The sequence below is a fragment of the Miscanthus floridulus genome, chromosome 8 (assembly GCF_019320115.1).
Source record: "Miscanthus floridulus cultivar M001 chromosome 8, ASM1932011v1, whole genome shotgun sequence".
Classification (NCBI taxonomy): domain Eukaryota; kingdom Viridiplantae; phylum Streptophyta; class Magnoliopsida; order Poales; family Poaceae; genus Miscanthus; species Miscanthus floridulus.
The window spans coordinates 245,142-256,914 of record NC_089587.1 but is presented as its reverse complement, the minus strand read 5'-3'; the positions used below and the strand labels follow the sequence as shown (position 1 = coordinate 256,914).

General features: G+C 41.8%; 1 protein-coding gene across 1 annotated transcript; it reads left to right on the top strand.

Annotated features, from left to right (window-relative positions):
• The first annotated feature begins 5,782 nt into the window (after positions 1 to 5,782).
• On the top strand, positions 5,783 to 11,773 carry LOC136470806 (ferrochelatase-1, chloroplastic-like). Its single transcript, XM_066468540.1, has 9 exons — positions 5,783 to 6,032; positions 7,018 to 7,333; positions 7,789 to 7,932; positions 8,116 to 8,217; positions 8,864 to 8,967; positions 9,335 to 9,461; positions 9,947 to 10,099; positions 10,322 to 10,422; positions 10,947 to 11,773. Exons 1-9 carry the CDS (start codon positions 5,944 to 5,946, stop codon positions 11,260 to 11,262), a joined length of 1,452 nt encoding a protein of 483 aa, XP_066324637.1. The 5' UTR covers positions 5,783 to 5,943; the 3' UTR covers positions 11,263 to 11,773.

Below are 11,773 nucleotides of genomic sequence, written 5' to 3'. Positions count from 1 at the left end.
TTTAGAACTTATTGGTAACGCATAAAGACCATGCTATCTATAATTTTAGCGAATCGACACTTAATATCAAGATAGCTATGTTTTAAGAGATTTACAACTTATTGGTACCACATAAAGGCCATGATATCTATAGTTTTAGCGAATGAACACTTAATAGCAATGCATATAGACCATGGTTCCTCCAATTTTAGCGGTGTAACTATTAATGCCGTTGTTTGTAGGGCAACACTTTGAAACAGTTCGTGCTTGACATCGAACACTTCTCAAAAATAGGCGTACATGATAGGGCAATGAGACAGAACTTTCTTATAGTAAGTTTGAACAACAACATCCACTAGTTTGACATACAAACCATATTGAATTGTGCGTGACTAATAAAATTTCGAAATCTAGAGGTTAGCATGTCGGCTGGGTCATGCTGCTGCTCGTTGTGGTTGTGGGACTAGAGCTACGATGGAGGCACACACACCAGCCACAGGACTGTCGGACACAACTGTATGGCTCGGTACTTCTACTCATGGTGGTACTTCTTCGGGAGGCCAGAGCTCGTCCCGCACCACTATGGATACTTTTTAGGGCCACGGCGGCGAGGACGAGGATGAGCGTGGTTATGAGGGGCTTGGACCGTCTCAGCTACATGATGCTCCATCGACTCAACCTACGCAACCTGCAGGCACTAGGCGATGTCGTCCGCCTAACCCTTTCACTCCAGGCACCGACGCTCTTGGCCATAAGGGTAAAGGTAAGACTATGAGGCATTGATGGCTTTTGTTATACTTTGTAGTAGGCTTTTGTGGTAGATGTTATTATGGACTATTATGGACTTCATGGACTTTTATTTTGAACTATTATGTGTTGTATGGACTTTTATTATGGACTGTATGGAGTACTATGGACTTTATGGAATATAATTATGGATTGTGTGCACTATTAATACGCTCATGTGTATGGTTTGAGATGAATGTGGTATATATTTATATATTTAAACATGTTGTATTGAGGTTATATATTCATGTCATATTTGTGTATGGATTGCATCAAAATATAGGAGAAAATCTGCTGAAATTTTCTAGCTAAAGTACATGTGTGCAGTACACCTATAGCATCTAGCCTTTACAGTGATTTATCATGTCACCATCGTTTCGTACATAGACTTTTATAGATGCATTGATTGCGCATAGGAATGTAGCCTTTTTAGTTGAGCTTTGAAATTGGCTTTTCAGTCTGCCTAGAAACAATGATTCAAGTGTGAATTCGAATAGGCTTTTCAGTCAAGAAATCTAGGCTTTCTAGTGTCCTTTGATGTAGACATTTCAGTGATTCTAAGTAGGCTTTCCAGGAAGAGTGCATACATAATACAATGGATAGTAAACCTGCCTCCGCCTATATATATGCATTGCGGGATGCATTGCTAACCAAAACCAAAACTAGTATTTGCTTTCGTTGGAGTACGAATGTTTGGAGGGTTGTCTAGAGGAAAGGGTTTCGGTAGTGGGAGAGGAAAGGGGGGATGAAGGGAACTCCCATAGTGTAGGAGAGGTCTCTTAGTCCTGATTTCTTTGAGGAACCAGTTGATCAGTTTCCCCCCGAGAGTAAGAGTGATTTCACCAAAGAGTGCCCTATCAGAGGATACGATAATCGAAAAGAAGATTAGCCCAAATACATGCATGGTGAGGACTACTTAGTGCAGATGTTCACTGAGGGGAAGGATGGAGGCCGTCGCTTCTTCAAATGCCCGCGAGCATGGGTAATTACTATTACTATTTGTTTGTTAAATATGTTTCTCGATTGAACTACAACTTAAATGATATACTTACTGCAGTCTTCCGAGTCTAAAGAAAACTGTGCGTTCATTAGGTGGGTCGATCCTCGTCTAATTGATCCGCATCAACAGTACATTTACTACCTGTAGGACCGTATCTTCGAGCTAGAAAGGGAAGTTAGCAACGGTTACAAGGATGACGAAGGCGACGACAACAACAATGGTGCTGGTTCACAGGAGGCACTATGCAATGATCCATACTACATCTGCCCTAATCACAAGAACAAGGGGACTCCACCGCCACCCCCGCCACCACCAGCAGCAGCAATGGGACGATACTATGGAGAAGGTGCAACACAATTTGCTATGTGGCCACACTACTAGGAGGAACCTATCTTATTCACGTGTCACATCCATGTGTTTGTTGATTCCTTTAATTACCTAAAGCATGTTAGGTTTAGTCGAAGGACCTATGTACCCTTGTTTGGTACATGTTGTCACATGCCATTTCATGTGCTTGTTGTTCACTTCAATCACCTAAGGCATGTTAGGTTTAGTCGAGGACCTCTGTACCCTATGTGGCACATGTTCTCACATGCCACTTCATGTGTTGTGCGTATTGAATTATGTAATGCACTAGTTCGTTATGTTTTATTTGTAGTACGTAAACTCGTTTCACTACCTCCGCTATATAAAATTAAATATTATGACCACAAATAATAAAAACAACAACACAATGAAAAGTCCAATACTAGGGCACATTACACAACACAATGATAATAGAAGTACATGCCGACAAACTAAATAACGCAGTAAATAGCCTAAGTACATCCATAATTAAAGTGTAGTACATGACAACACAATGAAAAGTCCAAGGCTAGATAACATTGTTCATGAATAAACCATACAACTTGCAAGTCATAGAGACTACTGAGTGCAACAAGGCCACTTTCTCTTCCTCAAGGCATTGAGATTGTCCTCCATCGTTGCTTTTGCTCGGCGCGCACGCTCAAGCTTCTTCTCCCTATCCTCCCTGTACGCGACAACACGCCTCATTTCCTCCTCTTCCATGTGCTCCTTTTCTGCAGCCACCTCTTTGCGTCTCCTCTCGATCAACTCCTTGTCCTCTGCCTCCCACCGCAACAGTTTCTGCATCCACTCCTTGTCTTCTGGCTTGATCTCAGTGTCGATCCACTACTCAAAATCATAGAGCGATGGAGGGGTCTGCAATACATTTAAATGTTACACACCAAATAAATAAACTATGCATGACTTCGCATGACACAAAATAATTATTACACAACATCAAGTTCCCACCATCTTGTTAATGCGGCGCTGACAAAGTGTAGGCTCAAAGGCAAAATTGGCACACATCCAATACCTCTGCGTGTCCTCTTCATCGGACTTCGCTACCTTGCAAGGATCACTGCAAAAATACATGGGCACTAGAACACCACTAGCAGATGCAATGGGTCGAAGGCATTTCCGGTCATCCGGCCATAACTACAAATGAACCAATTTCATTCTAAGAACCGATAGCAATGACCATTAAACCATAAACCTAGGGTTTTTTCATTTGTTGCACATAAATGAACCAATAATATAACACGATTGATAGAGATTATTTTGGTTTACTAGCTTTACCACACATTGGCATCCTACCATTACATAATATAAAAAATTAATAATCACTTCAAACAATAAGTACTAACGTATTTAGGGTTGAAAAATACAAGTAATATATACCAAATCAATGTGTAAAAAATGAGAAGGGGAGAGAACATACCTTGCTCTCGAAGATCTATGGATCAAATCCAACTTTTCAAGGTCAAATTCCTCGATTATAAGAGATTGGACGGTTTGGGGAGAGCAAAAACCCAGGTAGCAGCAGCAAGAAATGAAAGGTGCCTCAGCCTGGGAAACCCTCGCGTGGATTTTGAATCCGAGGTCGGCGTCAAGATCTGTGGTTCCGAGGTCGGCGCCATGTCCTGTGGCGCTGACCTACCTACCACGTCAGCGCCACTTGGATGACACGTTTTTCACGGCCAGGCATCTCGGCGCCAAGACCTACCTCGGCACCGTAGGCCACGGCGCCGACCCCCAGGGTCTAAAGATCAGTTTACGTCGCCCAGGGGGTTAAACGTAAATTTTCTAAAAAATTGGGACGTTTGGTATGGTGTCTACTTTACCCCATGAACTACAAAATCATGTATTCTACCCCTTAGAACACCTTCAACCTGTCTATTTAACCCCTTGAGGGAGTTTTGGAACTTGGTTTTGCTGATGTGGCTATCTCTTGTCTACTGCTAGCATGCCAAGATCGAGTTTATTGTGTCTGCTCTCGCTACTCACCATTCTCTTCCTCCTCGCAATCCATCCAGCTTGCTAGCTGCGCGTCGTACACCTTGGTCACCAGCGCCACGGCGAGCTCAAAGCCTCTACCTGCTCCCTGCGTGTCCGCGATGCTGTGCAGGTACACCTCGAGGTAGTGCCAAGTCTGTTGCCGCTCGGGTCTCCCGGTAGGGCGACTTCTCCGTGTCGGTCGCAATCGCAAGCTGCACGCCGACGTCGCGGGCGTTATGAAGGAGCCACAACTCGAGGATACATCGAACCACTTCTTGAAGCCCGAGCTGCCAACGCACGGGCTAGCTGTTTGGTAGCGATATGATGTTGAACGTGTTCAGCGTGGCTGTGATGTGGCCCATCACAGTGATGCTGGGCTCCTCAGCTCGTCGTTGTACGTGTCCACCCCTGAGGCCTTGCACTCTCCTGCTTGTGGCTGTACGTGGGTGCACTCTCTTGCCGACGATGTGGCGTACAGTAACCTGGTGACCCCGAGGCCGCTGTGCTGGGACATGCGCAGCTCTGCTGTAGTGCCGTACGCTCCCTTTCTTTCTTCTGATGATCAGCTTGCTCAGGCCTTGTTTAGATCACCTCCAAATTCTAAGTTTTTTCACTCTCTCTCCATCACATCAATTTTTGGACGTATGCATGGAGCATTACATGTAGGTAAAAAAAATAACTAATTGCACAGTTTGGTTGTAAATCACGAGACGAATCTTTTGAGCCTAGTTAGTCCATGATCAGACAAAGTTTGTCAAATACAAACGAAACGTGCTACAGTGTCCAGATTGCAAAAATTTACAATCTAAACAAGGCCTCAGTCGTCTGTCATGGACACCGCGCCACACTATGCTGTCGGCTACAGCCAAGTTCCCAAACCACAGCACGGCGCTGTGGCCACTTGTGTCGTGCCGTGCTCGACGGGGCACCGGGCCTGGACGCCGCCGCCATCTCAAGGAGCGCGACCTACCGCGCACGGAGGCTCTCTTCCGTGTGGCGCCCATGGCTGCTCGTGGGCTCTATCTGGACACCGTCAAGCTCGGCAGGTAGTCAAGGCCAGGGGCCTGTTTAGTTCCCCTCCAAAACGCCAAATGTTTCAAGATTCTCCGTCACATCAAATCTTTAGACGCATGCATAAAGCATTAAATATAAATAAAAAATAAAACTAATTACACAGTTTAGACGAAATCCACGAGACGAATCTTTTAAGCCTAATTAGACTATGATTGGACACTAGTTGCCAAATAACAATGAAAATGATACAGTGTCGTTTTGCCAAAATTTTCGGCAACTAAACTGGGCCTAGGTGTGTCAACCGCGCGCGAGCTGTTCGATGAAATGCCAACGAAGAATACAGAGGGGCTGAGGTCCAAAGTGCAAGTTGTCAATGTGTGCCGGCATGGACAGCGAGTGTCCAAAACCACCTCGAGGGATTAAATAGACGGTTTGGAGATGTTTAAGGGATAGAATACATGGTTTTATAGTTTAGGGATGAAGTAGACACCATGCCAAACGTGAGCTTATATAGACGTTTTATTACATATTTAGATATACAATATATAATAAAAACAATATATTTAAAAATATCAAAATGTATTATAATTTAAAACATGGAAATTGATTTTGGATTCCTTATGTTGGAGAGGAAGGAAGATGGGTCGGCGGCGGGTAGGTGTGGATTCGTCATTTCGCGCTGCCACGTTTGACCCGGAACTGGAAGAAGAAGAAGAAGAAGAAGAAGGAAGTGCCGCCTTTTCTTCTCCCGACTCCCGTCCCGTTCACCCTCACCACCACGCGTGATCGACCGACCGTTCACCTCCCCCGACGCCCTGCAGCCCATGTCTTCGTCGGGCCCTTTCCCGGCGACGGGAACCCACGCGTCGCAGCCGTCGGGTCCTTTGCCGGCGACGGGAACCCACCACACCAGGTACGCCGTATGCCCGCCCGCCCCTTCTCTTCCCCTCCCTTCCCTTCCCTTCCTGCTGTGCAATTGCAAAGTCGAGCGCCCGAACCCCTAACTTGAGCCGCCATTTGGCTATCTGTATCCGGATCTCGTCTAATCACAAGCGTACACATGTGTTATGCCCCACTTCTATTTTTTTTTTGGTCTGGTGTGCACCCTTGTCCGCCCCTGCCTGGAGTGGAAATGCTCTATGGAATCCTAAAATTAAATTAATCGATTTGCCACTGCTCTTGGGGCAGTAAAGCTTCATGATGATTATTTGGTTTTCCATTCTGTTATTCTTTTTTGCACTAGTGATCCAGTGTTGGCCCATCAGAGAAACCCTCATTTAGGAAATTAGCACTTAAGATCAATTTCTGTTAGATCCTCAAATCAAGATATGTTACTAGACGAGTTGCAGGCAAGATGGTATAGTATCGTGTTTGTGGGTTTACAAACCATGTTATTCGGGTTTGTATTTTCTAGACTAGAAGAAGGTTTCTATGCTATGTGACCTACCCCCAAAAAAAATTATCTGTTATTTGTTGATTTTCTTGTCATACACGGAAAACTGAAATCTATGGATTTTAAAGCACCAAGTTTATATTGCTAAATCAGGGCATGATGCTATGACATTCAGGTAATGTATGTAAGCATTTAAGTTATATTGCTAAATCAAATTTGCTGCTAGCTAGTGGACATTTCGATTCGAACCCGTACTGAATCAGGGCACGATGCTATTTAATACTTCATCCTTCACATCACTAGTTAGCTGTACGGTCTTCTAGAGATGTGTTACAAACTGTGCTTAGACCGATATTGCCACTGCAGATGGACAGACGTAATTGCGCCCGCCCCCCCCCCCCCCCCCCCCCCCCCCCCCCTCCTTTTTTTTTCAAATTGGATGATCTGTTGGCATCAAAGCATACATCATAGGTTTTATATTTGATCGTTTTTCTACTATTGGCAGGTCATGTGGCAAAACAATCTCTACAAGATTTACTGGTTCTACCAAACATGAGCAGAGCTTGCATGGGAATGTTAAGCCGTTGCAATTGGCAGCAAATGGATCCTCTTGTTTGGCTTACAGAAGTCCAGTACTTAAAAATCAGTGGAATCTTTCTGCTAGTTCTTCCTCTGCAAATGCGGTTACCACCTTTGATGATGACGAAGGCGTATCTACCAGTGTCAATGAAGAAAAAATTGGAGTACTGTTATTAAATCTTGGTGGTCCAGAGACCCTCGACGACGTTCAACCATTTTTGTTCAACCTATTTGCTGATCCAGTAAGTGGTTAACTGGTTATACCCCAGTACCACCACCATTATGATTTTCCTGCCAGCGGACCTGTTCACTAATTGTATCTAGCCAATTTGTCGAATGCTGTTTGACAACTTCGAATGATTGTATGCAACTCCTTAATATAGGATTCTGAACTATATCAGCCTAGCAATTGTGGAGCCTAAAGAATAAAGAACCTTATTTGTGTGTTTTACCAATTCAAGTTTCCATTTTAATTCTTCTCCCTGGTAGTTGAATCTTGAATGAGTGCCAACTAAAACAAAAACTTTTGTGTGTCTGTGCTACTGAAAATAGCAATAACTAATTTACTAAGATCTCTCATTAATTATATGAATTTCTAAATTCAGAATCCCCCTTTCTTGTATTGTGTACTGAATTTGTTTTCTTCATCGTTACCGTTCATTTTTTAAAATTATCATAATTCTCTTTTATTGTTCAGGATATCATTCGACTCCCTAGGCTCTTCAGGTTTCTTCAAAGACCACTGGCCAAACTTATTTCTACTTTTAGAGCTCCTAAGAGTAAAGAAGGGTATGCTTCAATTGGTGGTGGGTCACCGTTAAGGAAAATTACTGATGAGCAGGTATAGTAAGTTCACAAGGCTGACTGTGTTTTGAAATTATCGTTGCATTTATTTATTTTTGATCTGTTTTATTCATTATGGTTTATCAGCTTGTTCAAAACTTGTCAACTTCTAAATCTTCCAAGACTTGTTGATATCATTTCAGTGTAAATCACATTCTCAATAAAATAACTGATATTTCAGGCAAGTGCTTTGAAGATTGCTCTGGAAAAGAAAAATTTGAATGCAAATATATATGTTGGGATGCGGTATTGGTACCCTTTCACTGAAGAAGCCATTGATCAAGTAAATTCTTGTGCCCAACTTTTACGTCTCATCAGCATTCAATCAGTTTCCAAATGCATGTCATTCTAGCATCTAGCAGAAAAGCGTTGTCATGCGTTCAAAAGACCATAGTACCCTCATTGAGTGGTGTTTGTAGAGTTGTCCCTAATAATTCCTGCCTGGCATATGCACTTGCCTGTCCATGTATGAATTAACAATAAGCACATGATAGCTAACTCCATCTTTGCAACCAGCATTGGTTTAGACGGATCCTTTGTGGTCGAATCCAAAACGAGGATAAAATGTTGCGAGAAATCGACAAGGTCAATGACTTGGCTAGTACAATTTTGATTGCAAGTTCTTTATCTTTTAGTAATGATGGTGTAGCAGAAAAGTAATTTTAAGTAATCTTGAAAATTTAGACTGAAATATATTTATTGTCGAGTTTTGAAAGCTAGAATAACATGTAAGCTGGAATGTAGTTATTTTTTAATATAATTTTCTTCTGTGGAGTCAATGTTTGCATTTTCCGGAACATTTTTTTACCCTATCTCATTTAAGTTTCATATATTAGAGTATTCCGCCAAACGGATTTCATGGTTATTCCTTCTTGTCCATCCAACTCTTGTCTGATGATTAACTATTTCTTGTTTTTGGTTAATGATAGATTAAGAAGGATAAGATTACCAAGCTTGTTGTCCTTCCACTTTACCCTCAGTACTCCATATCAACAAGTGGGTCAAGCATTCGTGTTCTCCAAAACATTGTCAAGTAGGATCCCTTCTCCATGTGAGACCCTTTTATTTTCTTTAAGACACAGGAGTGCTGTCTATATTTTATATTAAGAAGAAAAAGAGGGTAAAGAACCCAAACAACACACACAACCACACCCCTAGGCACTGAACATTACATATGCACTTTTTAACTCAAGAAACTACCACAACCAACAAAAACACTACCACTAGTTTTCCCTCACAGGCCACAATGAAAGAAATCCCTATAGAACCTTCTCAAACCCCATAAGTTGGGTTGGGTGAGGGAGTGAGGGACCATCAAAGGCACCAGTTCTAGCATATGAGATCCTATTGTCTTTGATGTTACAAGAACCTGAAATACTAATGCACTGGTTTCCTTGCAGGGAAGATTCATATTTTTCTGGTTTGCCAATTTCCATTATCGAATCATGGTACCAACGAGATGGCTATGTGAAATCAATGGCCGACCTAATTGAAAAAGAGCTATCTGCCTTTTCCAATCCTGAAGAGGTGCTCTATTCCTAATTCTACCTCATCTTTATTCTATAGTTAGCATATGATAGCAGAGGATTACTTGTTTCGTCTACACATTCCAAATTTCATTACAGCCATTCACTAGCTGCACAATTCCTTTCGAAAAGAAATTTCATTGGAACTATGATTTGACATTGTTATAGGTACCTTTCTCTGGATAAACTTGACCAGTAATATACACAAATGTATTAAGAGTAGCTAATTGCAAATGTTATTAGTAGTTCTATAAGATACTAACAAAAAAAATACTTCCATGACACTTTGTTTTGTTACCTTTACTAACATATTAGCCCGAAATTAATAGTCTAAGATGTGTTCTGACGTCCATGTTAATTTCTCAGTAGTACCAGATATTGTTTTGCTAAAAACAGCATTGCAGTTAGTTTATAGATAATCATGAAAAAATTGTGCTGTAATTTCATTTTGACAATACTTTTTATTGTTGTGAAAATAAATGGCAGGTTATGATATTCTTCAGTGCACATGGTGTGCCACTTACGTATGTTGAGGATGCTGGAGATCCTTACAGAGATCAGATGGAGGATTGTATTGCTTTGATCATGGGGGAGTTGAGATCAAGAGGAATCTTAAATAGTCACACTTTGGCGTACCAGGTATAGGCTATTAAAATTTGTTAGGTACTTGTGTCACTGAGACACTTACAACCGAGTTGTGCCCTTATGTTTAAATGATCAAATAAGTTCGCTCACCTTTTAAGAAAACTAGAAATGGAAAATGACAAGTTCTTCCATTTCAAGTTTATAGAGTTCTGAGTTACCAATTCTTTAGCTTTTCTGCTCACCATTTACTAGTGTTAACATTTCTTGTACATTCAGAGTCGGGTGGGGCCAGTTCAATGGCTGAAGCCATATACTGATGAAGTTTTAGTAGAACTTGGTCAAAAGGGAGTGAAGAACCTCCTGGCTGTTCCAGTAAGGTAATCAAGTTTAGCATTTCTGGCCATCTGGTAAATTTTCCTTTTCTGATAAGCAACATTTAGCTCTATATGATCTTCGTTTCCTTGGGTCTAGTTTACCACATGCACTTTTCATGATACATGTTGGTTCCTCATTTCTGTTTGTATTATCACATTGGTACATCTGGCACAATCTTGACCATCTGAAAGCCTCATGAAATATGAATTTAATGTATGTGCATATTATATGTTTGCAAAAGATTGCATGTTCCATTGTATTAATGAACAGAGAACTTTATTTCAAATAATTTTAGAATTAGATGCCTTCCCTAAATGGGTCTTTTGCATGATAAAACTAGTCCATAGAACACAACTACACAAGGGATCTCAGTTTTTACAGTCAATGAATGTCTTGATGGGGTTTTGCGATATGCTAGTATCTGGTTTACTCTTTTTACGAGTCAAGATTATGCTGATATGGTTATTGATGTTTTCGTACCCACCCTTTTATATTGCCTCTGATCTGAACCATTTATTGCATACAGCTTTGTGAGCGAGCACATTGAGACATTGGAAGAAATTGACATGGAGTACAAGGAGTTGGCTCTAGAATCAGGCATTAAGAACTGGGGTCGGGTTCCTGCTCTTGGATGCACTTCAACATTCATCTCTGACCTCGCAGATGCTGTTGTCGAAGCCCTGCCCTCTGCTTCAGCAATAGCAACCAGAAAGCCTGAAGACACTGATTCCAGCATGGACCTGATGCATTACCTGACCAAGATGTTCTTTGGCTCCATCTTGGCATTTGTCCTGCTGTTATCACCAAGACTAGTTTCCGCCTTCCGGAACACCATCCTTTAGGTTGGCTAGGTAAGCAGAAATGGTGTGACAGTTAGTTTTCCGACCCACTAAATTTGTGATTGATAATGGAAGAACAGCAAGGAACTTGGTGATCGTAACTAGTGATCGTTTAGGCCACAAGGTAGGAGCATGCAATTTGCAGGTCGTGATATTGTTCACAGGGAACATTGGTCAGATGAATCTACGAAAGCACAGAACATTACAGCTCAAAGGTCTTTTGTGTCTTGTATAATTTTGTTTGGCACACCCGTAATACGGGAGTCTGTTACAGGCAGCTGCTGTCTTCCTTAGAAACTGCTGTCTTCCTTAGAAACTTTCTCCATGCTTTGGCATGCATGTGCTATTGCCACAGTTGCTTTAGCTTTATGCCTGCCAAGGTGACTGTTACTCCTATGCATAGGTGATGTAATATTGACTATTCCCTTCATCCCTCCATCCTAGAAGTTTTTTGTGACGATTTATGCAAGATGAGAAATGATGCATGTTAGCATGTACCATTTGCTAAAGCTAA